At 46.6% G+C, this 26,205-nt stretch overlaps 1 protein-coding gene across 7 annotated transcripts in view; it reads left to right on the forward strand.

The window, feature by feature from the left end:
- Positions 1–26,205, forward strand: part of AGAP1 (ArfGAP with GTPase domain, ankyrin repeat and PH domain 1) — a 661,010-nt gene that overhangs the window by 188,252 nt on the left and 446,553 nt on the right. For all 7 annotated transcript variants that reach the window (XM_049888501.1, XM_049888502.1, XM_049888504.1 and 4 more), the window contains exons 2-3: positions 11,309–11,367; positions 19,034–19,121. In XM_049888501.1, the coding sequence (XP_049744458.1) occupies positions 11,309–11,367; positions 19,034–19,121 (147 nt within the window). The remainder of the gene's footprint in view (positions 1–11,308; positions 11,368–19,033; positions 19,122–26,205) is intronic.

The following is a 26,205-nucleotide window of genomic DNA, read 5'->3' on the forward strand; positions in this document are numbered from 1 at the left end:
TGAGTTATGTCAGAGCTCAGAAAAGATGCTTGGGATTGTAGGCCATGGTGCTATGTCTGTCCTGGTGGGCACAGCGGCAGCTTGGTGACCTGGTGCTGGCCCCCCAGCCCTGGGAGGGCTTTGTGAATGGGATAAGAGGGTGATGTGGGGGTGGGAGTCCTTGTTTGCACAGATCTTTGAGGCCACTGAAAAGCAGCCTGAACTTCCAGGGAAGCCTAGAACAGACCTGGCCTCCCAAGGATTTATGCTGTATTCCATTTATAGAATGCAAGGATTTTCAAATAAGCAATCATACCATGACCACTCTGCCAGTGACCTTCTGCTAAGCCCTCTGTTGAAAGGAATTAAACTATCACGTGCTAGCCTATTTGCCGTGGTTCTTCCCGGGGCCTTGACATGGATTTATTTTATCAAGCCCGTCCATTCTTTCCTCAGCAGAGAAGGGTTGCAGCAGTGGGACCCAGAGTCTCGTCCACTCTTGACTTCTCTGCACGGACGTGCTCTTCTCCATTGTTTTGTTTTAGAGTTTGGGACTTCACTAATGCCTAAAACTAAAAATAAATGTCCCTTCATTTTTCAGTTGCTAAAAAAGAATGATTTTTACAAGAAATCTTTGTGAAATCTGAGGTTTCAAAAGAAATATCCCGATCCCTAAATTTTTTAAATTTCATCCGCAATTTCAGGTTCCCTTTCTACCCTTGTGTATAATTTCATGAGTCTCTCTGGAATGTGCATTTGTGGTCCCTGGAGCCCAATGGGACCCAGGCGGAGGGTGGATGGTGCTGTGAGACAACCGCCAACGTCCTAATTGTGGCCGCCTGCTGCACTCTGGGTGGTCGCCTGGAGGAGGAAGTAGGAGCGCCTGGCTCTGCAGGGGAGGGTGCCCACCAGCCAGCAAATGGTGGCTGGTTTAATAAAGTGATGGTGAGGCTCAGAGCCTTGTTTAATGGAGAAAGCTGGCGAGTCTTTAGCAGAAGCTTCTGAGACCCTGAGGAAGGAATACGCACCCTGTGGAGCTGGAGGCAGGATGTGTGATTAGAAACTGAGCTGAGGCTCCTGGCTCTGTCATGCAGTTGTTGGCCGTGATTGAGTTGGCCCTTGACTCATGCGACCCCGTGCACAACAGAATGAAACGCTACTGGGTCCTGCACCATCCCCGTGATTGGTATGGTTTGGACCTTTGTGATCCATAGGATTTTCATTGGCTGACTTTTTTGGAAGTAGATTGCCAAGCCTTTCTTCCTAGTATGTCTTAGTCTGGAAGCTCTGTTAGAACCTGTTCAGCATCTTAGCAACGTGCAAGCTTCCACTGACAGATGGGTGGTGGCTGTACTTGAGGTGCATTGTCTGGGAATCGAACCCGGGTCTCCTGCATGGAAGGTGAGAATTCTAGCACTGAACCACCACTGCTCCCTGCTCTCGAGGGGCCACCTTCTTACAGTCGGGAGGGTGAGGCTGGATCATTCTAGTTCAGGTCCTTTGAAGGGGGGGGGGGCTCTCTGTTTATCACAGCTGTCCTGGCCTGCTCCTTTGATTGTTATCTTTTGCTCAGATGGAATGGGCGGAGGTATTTTCAGGATTGTTTCAGAATTCTGCAGGATTTCTGAAATGAGTAATCATCCCACATGGTTAAATTCGTTTTCTAGGTATTTTCTTCTCCTCCAGGTTGGACCCCGTGAAATTGCTGTCATTCAACCCCTTTTGACCTGCAAAGTGGCAATTCCATATGGTTCAATGTGATTTACGCTGGCTCAGGGGAAGTGTGAAAACTAACCCTGACAACACGTCTGAGCTAGTTTTACTCACGTTAGAGTTAATGGGTTACATTGAACTGCATTTTACGACCACTGTGGTATAATTTGGAAACCCTGGTGGTGTAGTGGTTAAGTGCTACGGCTGCTAATCAAAGAATCGGCAGTTCGAATCCGCCAGGCACTCCTTGGAAACTCTATGGGGTAGTTCTACTCTGTCCTATAGGGTCGCTATGAGTCAGAATCGACTTGACTGCACTGGGTTTTTGATGGTATAATTTGTTGTACGAGTTAATCAGGGGTTTGTGGGGCCTTGAGTTATATCAGGCTCGCCTGTGGTCCCAGCTCTGGTAAACTCAGGTACCCTCCATTGACTGAGGCCTGGAGGAAATGGGACATCAGAAGCCTTCCCCTTTAATCACAGCCCCACAGACAATGGGAAGAGCTTCTGTTTTGGGGTCCTGTGCCAAGCACAGGGCTGCTTAGCCTCTTCACACCCGCCTAGCATCTGTTCAAGGTGAATGCTTCCATTTTAACTGATGAGGAAAGTGGGTCTCAGAGAGATTACAAAAGTTGCTCAAGGTCACAGTCAAGCCCAGGACCCCCGGCTCCCAGATCTCTCACCCTGACTTTCCTCTTCCTGCTCTTGGTCTCCTTCTGCTGTGGGCGTCTGCACCCATCAGCAGGGATGGGCTGGAGGTGGCTGCTGGCCAGGTGGGAGGAATAGGAGTCGAGCTTTAACCTCAGTAATTGTGCAGTGGCACGCTGTGTATTGCTGAGAACAGGGCAGCGGTTTCCTACCTGTGTTCCCTTTTCACGTTTCCTGAGAAATTCCTGTTGCCGAGAGCTAACATCTGCTTAGCAATCTTGAGTAATGAAAGAAGGCACTTTTGAGTAATGCAGTGGGGGTGAAGAAAGCCTGTGGGACCTTGTTAGCCATGTGGATTCTGAAGTGCTGATTTCGGGGATGCTCACCTGTGGCCAGGTGTGCTAGGTGAGTCTGAGGCAAGGAGTAGAGGAATGCACATTGAGGATCACAGTGGGTGAAGAGCAGGGGCTTCAGCTTCTGCCTTGAGGGCTTTTTTGCAAACTCCCTGCCCTTGGAAACCCTGGTGGTGTAGTGGTTAAGTGCTGTGGCTGCTAATCAAAGGGTCGGCAGTTCGAATCCGCCAGGTGCTTCTTGGAAACTGTGAGGCAGTTCTACTCTTCCCTATAGGGTTGCTATGAGTTGGAATCGACTCAACGACACTGGGTTTGGTTTTGGTGGTTTCCTACCCTCTTCCAGCCCCACCCTTCTAGCCGGGAACGGACCCGTCAGGGCCATGGTGGTATTTAACGAGCACGTGGTTCACAGCTGGCACGTACAGAGCAGCTGTCTGTTATGACCATCAGCATCCCGACTTCAACCACAAAACACAAGTGAAACTCTGTATTGTTTTCTCCGTATATTCCGTTCATTGTTAACGAGTTGTCATTCCTCGTTATGTAGCTGTGGTAAAGCCCCGAGCCCTGGGGACAGTTGTCTTTTAAGGGCTTTTTTTTTTTTTAATTATCAAAATCATTTGTGATAGAAAGATTGCGTTGTTTACGTGCCCTGCCAAGAGATTTGACTACATTTGTAAAGAAGAACTTGTGTGTTGACTCATCATTTCTACACTCTTGAACTGTATTTCACTCTCTTGTTTGGGGAGAGAAATATCAATATCCACAGAGGAGGGGAGGACCAGAACAAAACAAACAAAACACATCTCTTTTTGTTGGAATTTTAGTTCATCCCTCCGCCAGTCATCCTACCAGAATTGGCCTAGTAAATCAGTCTGATCGGAATGTACTGTCATTATAGACTACTCGGTTTCCATGTTTATTCTTCCCTGTGCTTGTTTTCAGCATGAAGAGCATGTGAAGGCCATCAAACTATGGCTTCAATGCTTCCCCTAATGCCAAAGCATAGCTGCGGGGTCCAGGCTCAGGGGAAGTAGAGCGCGACGAAGAGAGTGATTTCCCAGTAGATGTTGACCTCAGCATGGCCGATAGTTGCTGGAACCAAATGGTTCATGTCGTCTGTGGCCGTCTTCGTGCCCCCCCGCCCCAAGAAACCCTGAGAAACAGGAGGAAAGTGCGGAGGGGCAGGATATAATTTTTCAGCTCCTTTGCAAAACCCTACCAGTTTCAAGACCTGAGTTCTTGTCAAGTGAAGGGAAGAGGACTTCCTGTCTTGGGCCTTCTCTGTGCTTGCATTGTCACTGTTTTCTCCCCCATGGGGGATTGACCCCGATCCCTGGAGGGCTGGGGCAGGGGCAGAATGAAGCAGTGGGGAATCACTCGCCTCCACCCAAGCCTCAGTGCCTTTCTCTCTGCTTCAAGGGGATTTTTCCAAAAGTGAGCTCTCCAGGCTCTCAGATTGCAGCGGGTATTTTGTGTGTAGCGCAACCAGAGCCTTCCCTGTCTTGAGAAAATTTGTGGTTCTGCATATGAATATTTCACAAAACAGGCCCTGAGGCCAGGAGCCCAGAGAGGGACCCGCTGGATCGTTGGCAATCCTGTGTTGTCAGTGTTACTAGCCAGCAGAGAATGTAGGAACTTTGTAATCAGGGCGAATTTTAAGAAAGTCCAGGCAAGGGAAACAAAACCATTCTCCCTGGAGTAAAGATAAACAGCTGGTTGGTTTTGCGTTTGTGTTTGTTGCTTTTTTCTGCAGCTCTCTGCCCCAGAAGGCCTTTGGTCTGTTCTTGCCCCTGTAACCCCAGTGGGAATTCACATCCCTCGGGTCCAAAGTCTTCACATTGTCGTGGGCCTGGGGGTGACCCTGGGGGCAGAGTTGCAGGAAGGATGACCCCACCATGCCTCTTTTTTTTCCCTAGCGGTTCAGAGAAGCAACTTGTGTGCTGGGAAAAGCAGCTTTGCTCTGTTATAAGCCTGGACTTCTTTGTAGCTAGGTCTCTTTTTAAAAAACAGGAAGGGGATTTAGGGATGTCTGGGGCAAGCTTTCAAAAAGCTTGCCTGAGACTCATGAGAGATTCTAGTTTCTGTGTCTCCTCTGTTTTTCCCGCTCAGCTCTGGAGGGGCTCAGTTGGTTTGTCTGGGAGATGAGAAGAGTGGGTGTGATTATCCATGACACAGGTGTAGGGAGGAGACCCAGAGAGCAGGCAGCATTAGGGTCGGGGCACCGATGCTCGTCTTCGCTGCAAACCCGAGCTGTTCTCGTGGAGGGCTGTCTTGCCAGCACCCCGTCAGAGCAGGCTGATAGAACTCAGGCAGTCCTGGCTCTTCAGTAGGAGGAAAGCCCCAGCTGCCATTGAGTCGACTCTGACTCATGGCGTCCCTGTGTATGTCAGAGTAGAACTGCACTCCATAGGGTTTTCAGTGGCTGAGTTTTCAGATGTAGATCGCCAGGCCTTTCTTCCGAGGTGCCTCTGGGTCAACTCAAACCCCCAGCCTTTTGGTTACCATCTTAATCATTTGCATTACCCAGGTACTCCTCAGTGGGAGCTAACTCAACTCAATGTGGGGGCTCCTGGGCCACTGGCTTCCACATGTGTTTCTTAGGTTGTAAAAGAAAAGATGGGGGCAGGAAACAGCAGTAGGTGGGGAGGGAGGCGGGGCTGGCTGATTGCAAAGGGGCTTTGTGTATACTTGGCTGTGTTTGTTCTGCATCAAAAGGCAACACATAGCCAGATTCCACAAACAAGTTCAATGTCAGGCAGAAGTCAGAGGGGAGTTTACGCAGGCGTGCTGTCAGTCTCTCTGCTAAGTCCGGTTTATCACAGCGCAGTAGGCAGTCATATCTGTAGCCCTTGTTAATGTGTGCACATGTCAAATGCGGGAGCTATTTTCGTTTTATGGAGGCAGCTGCTGTAAGTGACGACTAATTAGCAAGAGCCCACCTGAGTTGACAGCTCTTCTAATTGTTTCCTCCTCAGCCGAGCAGTACTGGTAATTGACAGTTGCTTGAATACATAAACCTCTATTGAAGCAGTATTTTCTCTCTTTGGTACTTGTGCAAATACATTTATTCTACAGTAACTCACTTAATCAAGGGTATTACGGACCAAAAAAGGGATGAAAGTTGTACTATAATTACATTTGTTGTTGGGTGCTGTCGGGTTGATTCTGACTCATGGTGACCCCATGAGTGACAGAGTAGAACTGCCCTGTAAGGTTTTCTAGGCTGTAATCTTCATAGAAGCAGATCACCAGGTCTTCCTCTCCCAGAGCTGCTGGGTGGGTTTGAACCACCAACCATTTGGTTAGCAGCCGAACGCTTAACCGTTTGCACTACGGAGGAGGGCTGCGTCGTACTGCATGTTCCCTGTCTTGGAGTTCTTTAAGATTTTCTTTTAATTTTATGATCTAAATAATAAAGTGTAATTTTGGAATCCGACCACGTTACTGGGAAGAAATGATTAAAACTCTTCTTTTCCTAAGTGGTGCTGGGAATCACCCACGACACCAGGCCACCTGTGGCCTCGCTGGTCCTCGGTAACTGCAGCTTGAGGAGTGGCAGTTCTCTTGGCCAGGGCAAAGATGGTGATGGGGCTCCATTTATTTTAAAATTGAATTTGGTGGCATTGAAGCCAGTGTGTGGGGAGTGGCTTTCGTGGTGTCATTCTCCTCCATGTGGGGGGAATTGAGCGAGCACAGAGCAGCCTCTCCTGAAAAGGAGTTGCATCGTCTGTGACTCTGATTCTGGCTGGTCCCAGAAGACAGGCATAAACAGGTGCACGCACACACACAGGTACACACACAGGCACACACACACACACGCACACCCCCACAGCCCTCTTCCTGGACACAGCCCTCTACCTGGACACACCCAAGCATATTCCTCTGAAGTGTGTTCATCCTTCAGGTGCTGCTGCACCACGAAATTTAACTGAAATAGGGCAACTAGAAGGAGCCCTGGTGGCGCAGTGGTTGAGTGCTCGGTTGCGAACTGAAAGGTCAGTGGTTCAAACCCGCCAGCTGCTCTGGGGGAGAAAGATGTGAAAGTCTGCTTCTATAAAGATTACAGGCTTGGAAACCCTATAGGGCAGCTCTACTGTGCCCTATAGGTTAAATATGTGTAAGAATCAATTCCATGGCAGCGGGGTTTAGGGAAACTAGCCTGGTTTTCCCCACACAGCTTCTCCCCCGCCCCGCCCCGCCCCACCCCACCCCACCTGAGACTCAGGTGAAGGCTCCGTCTCTTTCATCCTATAACCTTCAACTGTAGCCCTCGGAAAGGTCTTGATAAAGGAATATTCTAGCATGAAAGTCTTTTGCTAAATCTTATATTATTTTTCATTTGGAGCCTTGGTGGCTCATGGTTAAGAGCTTGGCTGCTAACCAAAAGATCAGAAGTTGGAATCCACCTGGCACTCCTTGGAAACCCTATGGGGCAGTTCTGCTCTGTCCTGCAGGGTTGCTATGAGTCAGAATTGACTCAACAGCTTTTTTTTTTTTTTTTCTTTTTGAGGCAGCATTTCCTTCTGATTGGACGTTGATGGAAGTGATCAAATATTTGGAAAATTGGATGTTTTTTATAGAAGGCGAGTTTCTGCCAATTGAATTGAGCATTTCGTTTATTTCTCTAGTGGCCAGAAACACAAACATATTTCATTCTGGTGAGGATATAAATACAAAAAGGCCCCGCACATTGTTCCAGTGTTTATAGAATCCTGCATTTTTGTGTAATGGACCCTGGCTTAATTTGTATTGGATATTTGATATTTGTGGTGATAATTTAATCATATGGTGGTCTGTGTTTAAAAATCAACAGTGCATTAATGAACCGAGCTTAGTTTATTCACACTTTACTCTCTTTAACCTACTGATAAGGTTCATTAAAAAAAAAAAAATTCTTTTTTTTAGTTGAACTTTAGATGAAGGTTTACAGAACTAGTTTCTCATCAAACAGTACATACGTTGTCGTATGACATTGGTTAACAACCTCACGACATGTCAACACTCTCCTTTCTCACCCCTAGGATGCCTATTACCAGCTTTCCTGTCCCCTCCTGCCTTCCAGTCCCTGCCCCAGGACTGGTGTGCGCCTTTAGTCTTGTTTGGTTCCATGGGTCTGTTCAGTCTTTGGCAGAAGAAAGCATTTCTTAACAGGTCAAATGGTATAAAATGTAAAAGGTTCCAAAGGTAGCAATGAGAAAAGCCTCCTCCTTACCTTTGGGCCCTTAGCTGCATGGTTCCCTAACCCTAACCCAGCAACCTTCGGTGGTTTTCAGTATCCTACCAGGAATACTCTGGGCCTTAGCGAGCACTTAGGTGCTTTTTACAACCCCCCTCCACTTTTAAAAACACACGGTTGTGAGGCTTCTGTGTGTTACTGCCTTGTGCCTTGCTTTTGGAGTTTCTGAGCAGCATAAACGCTTAAGTGCTGGGCTCCTAACTAAAGGGTGGTTCGAACCCAGCCATAGGTGCCTTAGAAGAAAGGCCTAGTGAGCTGAGTCTGAAAGGCCAGCCATTGAAAACCCTCTGGAGCAGCTGTATGCGGCCACATACCAGCTGCTTGCCGGGGGTTGTAGTTGATGCGACGGCAGCTGGTTTTGGCCACCTTGTTTTATCACTTAGTGTGGCTTGGGTTCTCCTCCAGTACCTGGAGGCCTCGATCTTTTTATTGATGACTTTGTAATTCATTATACAGGTATGTCCATATTTACTTACCCACTGTTGGGATTGGTTAAAAGGACAGCTGCGGCATGACTTTCTAGGCAGCTGGGTGTTGATAGGCATGTGTTTCATCCCTGGACGCACCTTTGTCCTTGTCTGTCTTCACGGAGTTCGCCCACCTGCAGATCCTACACGGCCTCACTTCCACTGTCCTGAGAGAGCTTGTGATGCCCAAGAGGAAGTGTGTAGCGGTTTAATTAGTAATGCTGCTGTTAGTTAACACTGAGCACCTGGGCTAACTTGGCCACCTGTTATCTATTTATTGTTATCTGCAGCGTGTTGGGGTGGGAGGGTGGCTGGACTGACCAGAGTGGGTGTTCGAGTGCACCCCTCAAAATTTAGCCCCCAAAGGGCCTGTTTTAGTACAGGGATTGTGGAGGGCAGTGGGGAGGGTGGAAGTCCGTTTGGACTGGACATCTGTGAGGGCAGTACCGGGTAGGAGTCACTCTTCCAGGCAGTGAATGGCCTCTGCTCTTTCCTGACCTCATCACAAACACCTTCCATCATGGATTGAATTGTGTCCCCTAAAAATGTGCAACACCTTGGCTAGGTCATGATTCCCATGTTGTGTGGTTGTCCACCATTTTGTGTTCTGATGTGATTATCCTATGTGTTGTAAATCCTGACCTCTATGATGTTAGAGGCAGGATTCAATCTACAGGATTAGGTCGTATCTTGAGTCAGTCTGTTTTAAGATATAATAGAAAGAAGCGAGCAAAGTGACAGGGGGACCTCCTACCACCAAGAAAGTAGTGCCAGAGACAGTGCACATCTTTGGACTTGGGATCCTTGTGCTGAGAAGCTCCTAGACCAGGGAAAGATTGATGGCAGGGACCTTCCCCCAGAGCCTACAAAGAGAGAAAGCCTTCCCCTGGAGCTTCACTCTGAATTTGGACTTCTAGCCTTCAAGACTGTGAGAGGATAAGCTTCTGTCTGTTAAAGCCATCCACTATGGTATTTCCGTTATAGCAGCACTAGATGACTAAGACAGAGTCCTAACCCCTGCAGGTGAGACACTGCCCTTCTGCGAGACAGCCAGGCATTCAGGTCCCAGAAAGTCCTTCAGTACCAGTCCCTCGTGACTTCTCCAGTTTCTAAGCCCTCCCTCTCCTTAATTCATTACCCCTTCCTTCCCCGAGCATGAAAGCCTTCGTCTAATGGGGCATCCCACCTCCTAAGCATGCAGAGGCCCTTCCCCAGTCACCATGAGCTTAGCGGCATCTGGTGTGGTGGGCCCTCCATCCTGTGGCTTGCATTCACCTCACTGCCCCCAAGCACATTTCTTGTCCTATATCCCACCCACAGTGGAGCTGCGAGCTCCTGCCGTTTACCTCCTCCATTCCTCACCCATTTGACCTAAATAGCACACATCTGCTTGAAAGTGGCGGCCTTTCTTGACTCATTAGGTGTTCTGTGCATCACTTTGCCTCTTAGACATAAGGGGCAAAATTTCAAAACTCGAACATTTACAGAAAGTGGTTTGCGTTTTGAAGGAGACGTGTTCGCTCTGAGCTTGGCTCTGGCTGGATCAGTGGATGTGTTCTTCACCAACTCGGCTGACCTGCTCTGTGGTCATGATGCATATTGCGAGTGCTATCGTGGGGGTTTAATTTATGGCAGGAAATGGCATGGGGGGACATGGACAATCAGGTTGTATGTAAAGCCGAGTGGTTTGGGTCTTCTGTGGTTGGTGGGTCCCCGTGACCTGCATGCCTGGGTCTGAGAGGCAGAGATGGCCTTTGTCTGTTTGCTGGCCGTGCTGACTGGGTATAGGGCAGGCCCCCTTGCGAAGGGCTGGGTGGGGGTTGCTTACCTTTTCAGTCCAGCCTTAGTCCTGGATGAAGCTTCACTGCTGAATGTGTACATGAGGATCAAAGCTCTGGCACAGAGTCTCCTCCTAACCCGTCGACTGTTGCTTGTATCGTGGTCTTTTGGATTTTGGATTTTCAGAATCCAGTTACTACCTACCATACTGAATTTGTGGGATTTCACGATAGTGAGATCAAAAGTTACCTGATTGAGGGGGCGCTGAGTTTCTGTTAAGTGCAGTGGAATAACTTGCAAAAGCATAGTGTTCATGGCTGTACAGGAGTCCCTGGGTGATATAAATCGTTAAGCACTCAACTGCTAGCTGAAAGGTTGGCAGTTCCAACCCGCCAAGGTTCTGAAAGGTTGCAGCCTTGAAAACCCTATGGAGCTGTTCTTCTCTGCTCATGTGAGGTCTCTGTGAGTCAGAATTGACTTGACAGCAACTAACAACAACAACAACGGTTGTATAACATGATGACTATAATCAGCGTCACTGAATTATACATGTAAAAATTGCTGTTTAGCAAATGTTTTGTTATATATGTTTTCACCACAATAAAAAAAAAAAGTAAGTTGGGCAATACAGAAAACTATGAAGAAGAAAAGACAAATCACATTCCCATCATCTAGCAATGAACACTGTTAACATTTACAAAAAAGTTGATTGATTGGCTACAGGGTCACCTCTGCACTTGAGAAGTTGTAGAATCAGAAAGAAGGGTCTTAAAATATGCCCTTGATAGCCTGAGGTGCTGGGGTGGGAGTGGTTTGCAAAGGGAAAGTTAAAAGTGACAGCGGCCTTTTAAAGCCGTCAGGTGGCGTTGCATCACATCTCAGAAGGCAGACCCTGGACTTGAAATCCAAACACCCAGTTGGCATGGGGCTCGGCTGGGTAAACTTTGACCACTGTGGGAATTCCTAGGGTGAGAGTGGGCAGAGGAGGCTGGACAACCTTTGATGCCATTCTAGTTTAAAAAATGGCATGTGGCGGCCTTTGGACTTAGCCCTTAAGCAGATCGTAGCATTTACTTCAGGATTTGCCCTCCTCTTTGAAAAGAAAAAATAACTTTTTTTTCTTTTTACAGATGCCTTTGTGAACAGCCAGGAATGGACATTAAGCCGGTCTGTCCCAGAGCTCAAAGTGGTGAGTGGTTCCTTTTGGACTTGGGGGTTGTCATTCTTCACCTGCAGGAAGGGCATGGGGTTGGTGTCAGAAGTGGGATTGGACTGTGTGAGCACATCCGAGAGAGCCCGATCATCTCTCCAGCCCAGGTGAGGCATGTCTCTGTACTGTATCACTGGGAAGGACCAGGTGTAGCTGACAGTTTGAGTCTGGGGAGCTGAGCGGGACTGTGGTGGCCAGAAAGCTGGAGTGGGCTTGTGTGCACAGAGGAAGATCCACGTGTCCTTTACCTTATATTCTCCCTGCATCTGTCTGTCTCTCTCCCACCTTCTCTCCTCTTTCACACACACACAGAGAACTGTGAGTTTATTTGTGCTTTGCATGATATCATGAGTGGTTTATGTGATGAAACATCAAGCTTTCATAGTCATCATTAAAAAAAATAAATACAACTGACTTTTTATCTTATTACAAAGTATCGGCATAACATTAAAGAAGAATCTTGCTTTTGTTATAAACTTTTAAATACCCTTTAAGTTGGATTATTTAGAGCATAAAATTGGCTTATGTAAAAAATGGTGAGTCTTTGCAGCTATACCTTTGGCCCCTCCCCACTGCATGGCCCCCACCTTAGGATGGGAAGAAGGGACAGATCAAAAGTACCTTTTTAAAAGAGCATGATATTTATCATGAAATATGTAGTATTTGGGGCACATACATACACGTATACACACATGCATATACATACAATACATATATACACATGCAAATATATATACTTGCATCTATATGTAAACATGTGCATATATAGGTTTGTGTGTGTATGTGTGTGTTTACAGTTCTCAAGTGAGGGACTCTGACTATAAAATTAAGTCAGATAAGCACTTGCCATTCAGGAGACTTCTGATGCCAGGCAGCTGTAGCGTGGACCTACGTAATTCTCCTGGGCCCCTCACCCTCAACACACCCAGACCAGGCCCTGTTTCTTACCCCACATTTGCTCTCTCTCCCAAGGTCTGCGTTTGTTTGTAGCACCCAGTTCTTGCTCCTCGGCGACCCAGCTGGAGCTCCAGAGGCCCTGGGTAACTCCTTCCCATTGGCCACACATCAGTGGGGGGTGGTCAGAGGAAGGGACACAGGGCCGGTCCAGAGCCCCTTCAGTCTTCTCACTTCTGAGATGAGGACATTGATCATCCAGGCCTCCTTAAGTTGTCTGAAGAAGGCACGTATGACATCTGAAACCATGAAACACGTGTGCTTCTAAACTTAAAAGAAGGAAGGAAGGGGTGTGGAAGCACCTTGAAATCTGGGAAGGCCGCGGTCTGAAGTCTCCTGTTCCGTCCCAGTTGGCCACGTCCTCTGACCTGTTCCTGGCTGTCGTCTTCCTGGCTCTTTTCCTTCCTGGTTCCCTCCCTCATTCCTCACTGCAAGCTCTCACCTTGTCCTGCAGCGCCTGCCAATGGTTTTCTTCCTCATGGAAGACAAAGAGCCCGCCAGTCACAGCATCCATTTCAGAAGCCCAAGGGTTCTGCAAGACTGGCCTGGAAACAGCCCCATCTTTCTGTCTTTTGTGTGTTTTGTAACCACTCTGCCCAGCATAGCATTCATCGCATGGAAGGCATCCAGGAAATGGCTGTGGAGTGAATGAAGGGACGTTAGCAGTGCTGTTACAGGGAGCATTTTTTTTTTAACAAAGATTAGCCAGTTTCAGATACGCCCTGTTAGGACAACCCAAGTGCCATTCAGCTTCTGTGATCTGAGGAAAACAGCTGCAAGAGTTTTTAATAATGGTGATGAGGCTTAGAAAGTGCTTACCGTGTGCCTGACGTGTCCTGAGTGCGTCACATGATTATCTCCTGGAATGCTGACAGCCACCCCCTTGCACAGAAGAGGAAACTGAGGCTCAGGGACATTCAGAACTTGCCCAAGGACCAGTGATTAATAAGTGGCAGAGCTGGGGTTTGAACCCAGAGTTTGTGCTTCTAGGCCAGCACTGCCCCATAGAAGTTTCCATGGTAAAAGGAAGGTCGTGCATCCAAACTGTCCAACACAGTAGCCACTAGCCATGTGTGGCTACTGAGACTTGAAATGTGGATAGGAGAACTGATGGGGCTGAGTTTTAACATTTAATCTATGTTTAGTTCATTCAAATTAAACAGCCATGTGTGGCTAGTGGCCGCCCTGTGACAGTAGTGACAGAGCGTTACCAACTTGGCTGTGTTCCTTAGTATGTAACCGCGTGATTTAGTCCCAGCTCTGGCATCTAAAGTAAAGGTGTCACACGCTGAGGGCCCTGCAGTGACCTGCATCTTCATACAGGCCCACAATTGAGAATGCTCACTACCAAAAACGTGTTTGTTGGTGGTATTTCCAGTGCCCTGTACGTTTCTGGATAACTGCCCAGCTGTGTAGGCGGCCGCTGGATTGGGCTCCCCAAATATAACCATCTTGAGGTTTGCTCAGAGTCTCTGAGCCTGTTGCTCGATCTCATGGATGAAGTTTGAGGATTCTGAGCTCTGGGGGTGTTGGTCCCCGGACCTGTGCGTGGACAAACAAGTCCCCAGCAGGGATGCAGGTTCTGCTGGAGCCCCATGCCCCCCGGTTGTGGAGGCAGCTGCCCCCACCCCCAGAAGATCCCTTTTGTGCTAAGGAGTCTTCAGTGTCCAGAGAAGGTGCTCCTTTGTCCTGTGGGGCAGTATCTGTGCGTTTATAGGGCTGCGATTGTTTCCTGCCCAAGTGTGACATCCCCAGCCAAGGGGTCCTTTAGGTCAGCGTCTTAGGAACCCAGGCCCCTGCTTCCCAAAGGGCAGCAATCAAGTGACATAACAGCCAGCCTCAAATGGACTCTTTATGTAATATTTTGCAGTAAATCTCTTAGAATGTGTCAGAGAAAAGAATTGAGTGTTTGCTTTCTTTTCAAGAGTGGTGGTACCATGCCTTCTGTTTTCTGAAGTTGTGTTGTGGTTGGATAATCAATGGCCAATTGCTTATCTGTTGTTCTGGAAGGCAGCCTAGCTGCTCCCTACAGAAGTGGGTGATGCAGCACGCGCATGAGGCTTACATCTGGGTCTGGAGAGTAAATAAATACGCCTTCGGCATCTTGCCTGCAGAGGGGAGCTTTAGTCAGAGACACGTAATATCCTATTTTCTGTGTTCTCATTGAACCTGCAGTTGGGATTTTTACCAAAAGCCTTGATTCCCTATTCAGCATACCACATGGTAAGCAGGTAAGCAGTGAGGTGTGGGCAATGGAGAAATAGGTTTAAAAATCTGGCCCTGTGCTCTCTTCCTCTTGGCCACACGCACACCAGACATGGGACCATGGCAGTTCATGGGACAGCACAGGAGATCCTGGTGGTGGTGGTGGTGCCGGTCTGCTCTGGCCCCACTGCTGTTACTACCATTGTTCTGCCCCACTGCTGTACTACCGTTGCTCATGCCGCACTGCTGTTACTACCATTGCTCCTGCCCCACTGCTGTTACTACCATTGCTCCTGCCCCACTGCTGTACTACCATTGCTCCTGCCCCACTGCTGTTACTACCATTGCTCCTGCCCCACTGCTATACTGCCATTGCTCCTGCCCCACTGCTATTACTACTCTTGCTTCTACTTCTACTATACTATCATTACTACTTGACTGCTATTACTGTTATTGCTCCTGCTCCACTGCTATTACTACCCTTACTCCTCCTACTATACTACTATTACTACACTCCTACCACTCCTTTTTTTACCACTCCTACCGTACTATTATTACTACTCCTACTCCACTGCTATTACTGCACCTGCTCATACTCCCACTATGCTGCTGTTACTATTACCCCTGCTACACTATTACTCCTACTATTACTGCTCCTACTCCACTGCTATTACTATTACTCCTACTATACTGCTATCACTATTATCTCTACTCCTAGTACACTATTACTATTACTCCTACTACACTACTATTACTATTACTCCTACTCCTAGTATACTACTATTGCTCCTACTATACTACTATCACTATTACTCCTACTACATCACTGTTACTCTTAGTATACTAGGATTACTACACCTGCTTCACTGCTATTACTGTTATTGGTCGTACTCCACTGCTATTACTACTCTTACTCCTCCTACACTACTGTTACTACTATTACTGTTACTATACTACTGCTGCTCCTACCGTACTATTTTTACTGCTCCTACTCCACTGCTATTACTATGCCTACTCCTACTCCCACTACACTACTGTTACTATTACTCCTGTTACACTATTACTGCTCCTACTCCACTGCTATTACTATTACTCCTGTACTATTACTATTACCTCTACTCCTACTAAACTACTATTACTATTACTCCTGCTCCTACTATGTTACTATCACTACTATTGCTCTCACTACACTACTGTTACTATTACTGTAGTACATTACTGTTACTCCTATTATACTAGGATTACTACTGCTCCACTGCTATTGCTGCTCCTACTACACTACTGTTACTGCTAACTCCTACTACACTATTACTCCTACTATACTATGATTACTGCTCCTACACTGCTATTACTACTAATACTTCTACTACATTACTGGTACTACTATCACTCCTACTACACTACTGTTGCTCCTACTATATTATTACTAGTCCTACTACACTGCTATTACTACTATTGCTCCTACTATACTACTCTTCCTCCTACTATATTATTACTAGTCCTACTACACTGCTATTACTACTATTGCTCCTACTATACTACTGTTGCTGCTACTCCTCCTAGTCCTCCTCCTCCTATTACTATACTATTCCCGTTCCTACTATACTCCTCTTCCTCCTCCTACTGTATTACTATACTCCTCCTTCCCCTTCTCCTCCTCCTCCTAGTCCTCCTCCTCCTATTGCTATACTATCCCTGTTCCTACTATACTCCTCCTCCTCCTACTACTACTGTATTACTGTACTCCTCCTTCCCCTTCTCCTCCTCCTCCTCCTAGTCCTCCTTCTCCTATTGCTATACTATCCCTGTTCCTACTATACTCCTTCTCCTCCTACTACTACTGTATTACTGTACTCTTCCTTCCCCTTCTCCTCCTCCTAGTCCTTCTCCTCCTATTACTATACTATCCATGTTCCTACTATACTCCTCCTCCTCCTCCTACTGTATTACCGTACTCCTCCTTCCCCTTCTTCTCCTCCTCCTATTACTATACTATTCCCGTTCCTACTATACTCCTCCTCCTCCTCCTACTGTATTACTGTACTATTCCTTCCCCTTCTCCTCCTCCTCCTATTACTATACTATCCCTGTTCCTACTATACTCCTCCTCCTCCTCCTACTGTATTACTGTACTCCTCCTTCCCCTTCTCCTCCTCCTCCTAGTCCTCCTCCTCCTATTGCTATACTATCCCTGTTCCTACTATACTCCTCCTTCCCTTCTCCTCCTCCTATTGTACTCCTCCTCCTCCTACTGCACTGCTCCTCCTCCTAGTGCTACTCCTTCTAAACTACTAGCAGTTGCTGTTGAATTGACTCCAACTTTTTTTTTTTTCATGGCGACCCCTGGAGTCAGAGTAGAACTGTGCTCCATAGGGTTTTCAGTGGCTGATTTTTTGGGAAGCAGAGTGCCAGGCCTTTCTTCTAGGGTACCTCTGGGTGAGCTCGAACCTCTGACCTTTCAGTTAACAGCTTTTTACGTTAACTCTCTGCACCTCCCAGGAACTCCGAGGACCTGCTGCCACCCTAAAATACGTAGCTCTTTTGAGTGTTCAGAACCCCTTTAGCTGTGTTACCTCATTTACACCCACAGAGCCTTGACCCGACAGGCCTGAGTCCACTCTCAGGTTTAGTTCCAGGAGCAGTTCATTGGGTTCCGGTGTAGCTTTACAGCTTCAAGAGTACCTTCAGCTTGTATTTCGCTTCCTCCTCACACGCTCAGGCGTCAGTTTCTGCCAGTGTTTGAAATGAAAAGTATGTCCCAGTACAAGATGGTCTGTGAGCTGGCCACTCAAGCCAAAGAAAGCATCTCCCCACCCGCACCCTCAACGTTGACTGATTTCTTCCTCCTCAGGGTTAATCCTAATTCTTGGCACGACCACTTACACGTAGAGGGGAGGAATTTTGCCAAATAGTGAAGCAGAGACTGAATTGGCTGATCTTGAGCATTTTTATCCTCAGGAAAGAGCAACCCTCATCTTAATTAAAAATTCACTTCTCTGGCCTGCTGTTTTGGATTTTCACGGCATGAAGCTGACAAACAGCAGGTGCCCTTGAACGAAAGAATAATTAATTGGTAGACATTCTCAGATTATAGAGGCCCAAGGTAGTAAGAAGACATGAGTCAAATCAGGAGGCGAAATGACTTTGTTTAGGCACTGTTGCAGAGTCTGGCTTTGAGAAGAAGTGAGAAAGCATCTCATTAATACTCATTAGCATTCGAAGCTGTCATTCATTCATTCATTCACCCGCTGTTGTTGAGAGTTTACCTGGGGCTGGCTGCTACTCTGGGATACAGATGGCCAAAGATCAATAAGACACACAGTCCCTGCACTTTGGGGAATTATTAGTATAGGAGAGAGAGCCATGTAGTGATGTTTGTAAAATAAACTGACAAGTCATAAAATAGCACCAGGAGCAGGGAGTCAAGGGAGTACTGACTAGAGGAGCCCCGTTGAGACTCTGGGTACCAGGAAGGCTTCTCGGAGGAGGTGTCACCTGAGCAGAAGGCTGATGCTGAGTAGGGGAAGCATTTCAGGCAGTGATTGGTGTGAAAAGGATGGGTGGCTGGAGACCACAAGGCCTACTAGGCTCCAAAATCCAACCCCATTTTCATGATGGAATACATGAGAATACCTTTATTATCCCCACATTATTCTTAAAAAAATGAAAAACCAGCAGCCACTGAGTCCATTCTGACTCCTGGCAACTCCATGTGTGCCAGGGCAGAATTCCTCTGTAGGGCTTTCAATGGCTGATTTTTTTTTTTTTTTTTTGTAGATCACCAGGCCTTTCTTCCAAGGTGCCTCTCGGGGGACTGGAACCCCCAACCTTTTAGCTAACAGCTGAGCGCATTAACTGTTGACACCACCACAGTACCCTCTATTGTTCTGTCCTGCTGTTGTGTTTCACTGTTAAGCTAACCTAATAACTTTGCTCAGCCTACTGAGATACACAGTGAAGGCTGACTGGCTGACTGTGCACTTGTTATCTAAACCAATGCCACAACCTGTGTTTGTACAGTGTTGACAACCATGCAGCTATTGGCCCTGATGAGAACGCCACAGTTGGGTGTTGGAATCCCTTTTATTCCACCAGAAGTATTTAGTGAGCTCATTCTTGGCCATCCAGCCAGTGCTTGTTTGTGGTTATTTTTAAGGTTGCTCTATACGTTTTAGGATCCCTTAAGGTTGTTTTAGGTCTTAGGATTCCTGGGTGGAGCAAATGGGTATTAGCTGAAAGATTGGAAGCTTAAGTCCACCCAGAGAAGCCCCAGAAGAAAGGGCTGGTGATCTACGTCTGAAAAATTAGCCCCTCGAAAACCCTGTGGAGCAGAGTTCTGCTCTGACACACACGAGGTCTCCAGGAATCAGAATTGAAGTGACCACAGCTAACAGCAGCAGCAACAACTGTATTTTAACCTTTTATTTGCAGGTTGCCAGTTCAGGCAGTTTAATTATCCTGAACGATTGTTTGTTCTTTGTTTCAGGGAATTGTGGGTAATTTGGCCAGTGGCAAGTCCGCCCTGGTGCACAGGTACCTGACCGGCACATACGTCCAGGAGGAGTCTCCCGAAGGTACGCCCTGTGGAAGCCAGTTTCCAACTTAAAAAAAAAAAAAAAAAGTACCTATAGCATATTCTAAATCATTACTTTGATACGTCGTGTATCAAGGAAGTAATAAAAAATGCAGAGCTGTCAAAGTACATTGCTTCCTCATAGTTTTCTTAGCAAACCAATTATATTGACTTTGGCATTTGGATCAAGAGTAGAACCATGAAATGCCGTAGAATTTATTTCTTATCATAGTTTTGTCCTTTCTGACATTAATTCAGTGTAACTCCTTTAAGTATCGGTTGGTCGTTTCTCTGATCAGGATATTGAGTTTATACATAATTTCACGTAATATTAACGTAGTCCTAGATTTTTCTAGCTAACGTTTTCCGATTACCATCACTATATGTTTCCCCCCTTATATTATTATAAACATTTAATAACCATTTTACATGGGCGTAAGGTGTTTCTTTTGCCACAAGGCTTTTACTTCTTCAGTTAACATATCCATATTTTATTTTATTTTTTGCTTTAAGTAAAATTAAGACAGTTACGGTAGGAAACCATTTCCCTCCTGTACCCCCTAGTCGTGGTAATATTTCACAAGAAGTTTCATAAGTTTGTATTTTCTTTCGGTCTAACCTTTTTAAATCCAACTCTGAGACACTGAATTTCTGGTTCCTTCTTTTTCTTACTGGCTGTTCCATTCTTTGCAGATATGGACGCAGGTAACTATACGTTTTCTTCATGGCAGCGCTTGTCTTGTTTTGAAGAGAAAGGAGGAGGCACGACTTTGTACTGTAGCGTTCCCTTCTCAACTCGTTCTGTGTCTCATCCTGTTTTGTTTCATTTTCTTTTTTTTTAGTTAAAAACCATTCCACCCTGTTTTGTCCCTTAGATGTCTTTTTAGCAGTAGTCATCAGTAGCTTCACCTACTCCCTGTAACACCTGTTCCAGTGTTTAACTCTCGTCTGGAGACTGTGTAACCACTGGGAGAAGGATGGCGCTCTTTGCTCGGGGCTCTGCCGTTAACTAACGTATTGCAAACGTTTTACGGTCATGTTGTTTAAAAAAAAGAAAGGGCGTGTGGTTAGAATATCAGTATTGAAATGACTGGGGAAGTTTGGAGGTTGTAATGAAGACTCATCTGTGGAAGTACGTAAGAAGCATGGCTAGCCAATGAAACGTACACAGGTGATAGAAATGAAAAGGTCTGGAGAGGTGAAGAAGGCTGGCCTCCCTGTGCCCCCCGTTGTCTCTCTGACCGCTGTCCGGGGGTCTGTCCCTGGGTTGTGCTGATGCTGGTTGTTTTTTTGTGACTGGGGGTAAATTCTAGCCACGGTCATTTCTGTTATGCCTAGAGAGTCTCTGGGAAGTTTTTTCCCTTGGGTTTTCTGGTTATTCCAGGGCTAGCTATGGTAAAGGGTGTGTGAAGCCAGTAATGAAGGACTGGTTAACTTGACTGTGAATGGAATGACCATCTCTTAAATCTGCCTTTATGCCCCTTGGCCCTGGTGGTGCAGTGGTTAAGAGCTTGGCTACTAACCAGAAAATGTCGCGAGTTGGGATCCTTCAGCCACTCCTTGGAAACCCTATGAGGCAGTTCTACTCTGTCCTATAGGTTTTCTCTGAGTTGGAATCAACTCGATGGCTACAGGTTTATTTTTGGGTTTCGCGCCCTTGAGCTGTCCGTGAGGCCAGTCTGGGACCCCCAGGAGTTTCTTCTCTTGGCCGCTGGGTTTGTTGAGGTGGCTCTGGCTTCTCCCATTTGGGGCCAGATGGCTGGTGTTGGTTGTCCTCAAGCCACTGGCTCCTTAGAGCCAGCATCTGACTCCTGGAGTCTGTTTGGCTTTTCTGTCCTCCCTTCCAGAGTTCACAGATTGCTTCCATCTTGTCTGTACCCTGCCCATGATCTCCTTGCAATGTGTAGTGGCCCTCATATTTTAACACAGAGAGATTTATCCTGAATGTTCATGTATCAAAAGTAAATTTGTATCCAGTTGTTAGTTGCCATCAAGTTGGCTCCGATTCATGGTGACCTTAGGTACAACAGACAGAACATTGCCCAGTCCTGCGCCATCTTCACGATTATTGCCGTGTTTGAGCCTATTGTTGTCGCCACTGTGTAGTGCTGTCAAGCCTGTGTTGGACTTACCTGCCAGCACTATATCAGACAGTGTACTTTGGTGCTCCATAAGGTTTTCATTGGCTAATTTTTGTCCATAGACCACGAGGCTTTTCTTCCTAGTCTGTCTTTAGTCAGGACACTCTGGTGAAACCTGTTCACCATGGGTGACCCTGCTGGTGTTTGAAATGCCAGTGGCAAGCTCCCAGCATCACAGAAACACACAAGCTCCGACAGTGTGACACATTGACAGACGAGTGTGCCCAGTAGGGTGACGTGAACCACCACTAACAGCCCTGCTTCTCCAATTTTCAAGTGACACGTTTTACTCTCCTGAAATCTTGCAGCCTTGCAAGTGGTCTAGAAACAGTATTTTAAAGAGCAGAGCCACACACGCAGTCCATGAAAATACCACCCGTTCTTAATCTGCGAAGTGGAAATACCTGTTAGTTCCTCAGTGGGGCCCCCTGGGCCAAGGGACAGGTCATCCCTGATCTGTTCTCATACCCTTCAGGAACGCCGCCACCAGCTCTCCTCTTCCTGTTGGATTCCAGGTAAAGGTGATGTTTTCCACAGGGACGTGGGGAGCTCAGAGCAGCATACAGCTGGTGGGTGTGCATCAGGGTTTCTGGGAGTACCCAAAGGACTGTGCTCGGAAGCCCCTTTAAAAAATCCCCAAACCAGTTACTGTTGTCTTGATTCCGACTCATGATGACCCCATGTGTGCAGAATAGAACTGCTCCGTAGGGTTTTCAAGGGTGTGACCTTTCGAAAGCAGGGCTCCAGGCCTTTGTTCTGAGGCACCTCTGGATGGGTTGGAGTGGTCAGTTTTTCAGTTAGCAGTCAGGTACTTAACTGATGGGGCCACACAGGGTGGCTTTAGCCTCACCTAATGCTTATTTCTGGAGCCAGCCGCCTGTCCCTGTCTTTGCCTCTCTTACTGAGATGAGGGAGCTGGCATCCACTTCCTGTCCATGTGATGGGGTAAGACCCAGGACAGCAGCAGAGAGGGAACCTTAACTGGCTGTTTCTGAAGGAAAACGAATGAGAAAACGCCTTGATTTCCCTCACACCACCGTCTTTTTCATCGTCAGAGGTCCTGTAGTAGAAAATAAATTCAGATCACGCCTTCTGAACTTAGGAACTTCACAAAAAACATTCTGGGGCTGGAATCCGATGTCTGGTTCACAGAGAGATGGGAGGGGCAGGGCTCATCTCCAGGGGAACAAGAGGCAGATGGAGGGTGCAGCCAGCCTCACCTGTAACTAGTTAGCTAGATACATGGTTACTGTGCAGCTGGTGGTACCCATCGTCAGCACCAGGTGGAGGCAGATGGAGGGTGCAGCCAGCCTCACCTGTGACTAGTTAGCTAGATACACGGTTAGTGTGCAGCTGATGGTACCCATAGTTAACACCAGGTGGCTGCAGATTTGTGAGTGTGCTGCGTGACTATTTCCCATTACTGTTACTTTCTAAGTGGCCCTACTACTCTTCTTTTATAACTGCCAGGGTAGCCAGTGCCTTCCAGCCATACACAGTGTCTTAGTCTGTATTCGCTAGAGCGGCAAAACCATGGAGACACACACACGTACATACACACATATATAAAGAGATGAATGTCAAGGAGATGGCTCACACAGTTGTAGGGGCTGGCAGGTCCCAAATGTGTAGGTCAGGCGGCAGGGTGGAGGCTTCTGCAGGTTTAAGTTTCAAGAACTGGAAGTCAGACGGTGAGAATAATATAGGGTAGAGCGAGAGAAGGAGAGAGCACTTTGCCAGAACATCATTTATATGCTAGAGATGGGAACACCCCCTAGGAAACTCCCTGTCTTGGTTATCTGGTGCTGCTGTAACAGAAATACCGTAAGTGGATGGCTTTAACAAAGAGAAGTTTATCCTCTCACAGTCCAGTAGGCTACAAGTCCAAACGTAGGGCACCGGCTCCAGGGGAGGGTTTGTCTCTCTGTCAGCTCTGGAGGAAGGTCCTTGTCATCAGTCTTCCCGTGGTCTGGGAGCATCTCAGTGCAGGAACCTCAGGTCCAAAAGACACGCTCTGCTCCCGGTGCTACTTTCTTGGTGGTAGGAGGTCCCCATGTCTCTTTGCTCGCTTCTGTTTTTCATATCTCAAAAGAGATTAAGACCCTGTCTGATCTCATAGATCTCATCAGCATAACTGCCACCAATCCATCATAGTGATAGGATTTACAACGTGGGGAAATCACATCAGATGACAAAATGGTAGACAGTCATACAATACTGGAAATCATGACCTTGCCAAGTTGATACACGTATTTTGGGGAGACAAAATTCAACCCTATGACACTCCCCTTTCAGCTGATTGGCTGCTCACATTAGATCACATCATGGAAGGTGATTACGTCATATTACGTTATAGAAGAGCAACCAGTCCAGTGTCTGCCAAACCACTGAGACTCATAGGCTAACCAGCCTGACACGCAACATTACCCATCACACTCAGGAAGCGACCTTAAATGAAGAGCTTCATGCTGCCCTGCTGCACTTGTCCAGATACCTCACTGGAGCCTCCCCATTCTTGATGCCCGTGCATCGTTCTTCGGCTTGAGTTAATGTGTAGTCATCCTTAGCGTTATTCTGACTCGTGGTGGGGATGTTTACATGGCTGGGCGCTGTAAGGGAGAAAAGGCTTTCTGCTTGCAGGAGAGAGTTCTTTCTTGGTAGGAAGATCTCTGGTGCAGAATTGTCTCCAGAGGCACACCTCGGTGCACTTTTCATCGGATACAGATCTTAGCTTCATCTCTCACAGCATCTGGTGTGTTTTAATTGCCTGGTCCACTTAGGTTGATGTTTTGTTCTTGTAGCAAAAAGAGCTGATTTAAAGATTTAGGTAATTTTTAAAGATGCAGTTCAAATGAGGGAAGAATTTTGTATTACTTGTGTATTTTAATTAGTGAATTAACAGTGCGGAAGTAGATAACTCAACCCGTGGTTCTCTGGAAGTAATCCAAAGAATAAAATTTGTCTTCAGCCAAGTATTCTTTTAATCATGCGTGTTGTGTGGATGCATACATAATACACATATATGTAGAGTGTACTATGTATGTAATACATTATGTACCCATCCAACCAGCGAAGAGATCTGTATTCGTGACCCTTCCAAAGAAAGGTGATCCAACAGAATTTGAAAATTGTCAGACAGTATCATTAATATCGCACACCAAGCAGAATTTTGCTAAAGATCATTCAAAAGTGGCTGCAGGCGTACATCAACAGGGAACTGCCAGACATTCAAGCTGGATTCAAAGGAGGATGTCAGATGGATCTTGGCTGAAAACGGAGAGTACCAGAAAGGTGCTTACCTGTGTTTTATTGACTGTGCAGAGGCATTTGACCTGTGAATCATAACAAATTATGGATAACATTGTAAAGAATGGAAATTCCAGAACACTTACGTGTGCTCATGAGGAACCTGTACATAGACCAAGAGACAGTTGTTCAAACAAAACAGAGGGATACTGCGTGGTTTAAAGTCAGGAGAAGTGTGCAGCAGGGTTATATCCCTTCACCATACTTATTCAATCTGTATGCAGAGTAAATAGTCCAAGAAGCTGGACTGTATGAAGAAGAATGGGGCATCAGGATTGGAGGAAGACTCATTAATAACCTGCGTTATGCAGATGACACAACCTTACTTGCCGAAAGCTAAGCAAACTTGAAGCACTTACTGATGAAGATCAAAGACCAGAGCCTTCAGTGTTAATTACACCTCAACATAAAACGAAAACCGTCACAACTGGACCAATAAGTAACATCATGATAAACGGAGAAAAGATTGAAGTTGTCAAGGATTTCGTTTTACTTGGATCCACGATCAACAGCCATGGAAGCAGCAGTCAAAATTGAAAGATGCAGTGGGCAAATCTGCTGCAAAAGACCTTTTTAAAAGGGTTAAAAAGCAAAGATGTCACTTTGAGGACTAAGGTATGCCTGGCCCCAGCCATGGTATTTTCAATTATGTCACATACATGCAAAAGCTGGACAGTGAAAAAAGACCAAAGAAGAATTAACACACTCGAATTGTTATGCTGACAAAGAATACTGAATATACCATGGACTGCCAGAAGAACGAACAAATCTGTCTCTGAAGACGTAAAGCCAGAACGTTCCTTAGACGTGAGGTCGGCAAGACTTTGTCTTGCCTACTTTGGATGTGTTATCAGAAGGGACCAGTCCCTGGAGAAGGACATCATGCCTGGTAAAGTAAAGGGTCAGTGAAAAAAAGGAAGACCCTCGATGAGATGGATAGACAGACACAGTGGCTTTAACAGTGGGCTCAGACACAGCAACGATTGCGAGTGTGGCACAGGACCGGGCGGTGTTTCATTCTGTTGTACATGGGGTTGCTGTGAGTCTTGATGGCACCTGACAACAACAACAATATACATGTAGTGTTTAAACAGAAGCTGAGTTAGAACTGTTGAGCTTGTCTGTTGCTTCCTGGTGTTGGAAGGAGCAGTTAAGAGTCTCAGTTTTCGGGCTGGCAATGCTTTTGAGAACACTGCTGGAATGCTAGAACTTCACAGCCTTGGATTCACTGAAATGTGACCTTCACACTTCTGACAAAAATTTCACGGCCATCATTCACTCGCAGTAAAGAGAATCAGATGAAGATTGCTCAGTTGCTGTTAGTACCCTATTAATGGCTGCTAATGAGAGCTGAGAGTGATGTTCTGGGCCTGCGATTTGAATTCCGCCTCATGTGTTTACGTCCTTAATTGTCTTTGTATACCTCCCCCCGCCACGGACCCTGTGTGACCACCACTCATTCTTCTAGTTGATGACTCCCTTCAAACGAAAGAGAGAGCCTGAAAGAGAGATGAATAGAGAGACAGATAGAAGCAGAGAGAGCGATTGCGAACGTCCGAGTCACCTAGTGCTGCTGTGACGAATACCACGAGTGGCTGGCTTTAACAAACAGAAGTTTATTCTCTCACAGTCTAGGAA

Source organism: Elephas maximus, chromosome 6 (genome assembly GCF_024166365.1).
Source record: "Elephas maximus indicus isolate mEleMax1 chromosome 6, mEleMax1 primary haplotype, whole genome shotgun sequence".
NCBI lineage: Eukaryota > Metazoa > Chordata > Mammalia > Proboscidea > Elephantidae > Elephas > Elephas maximus.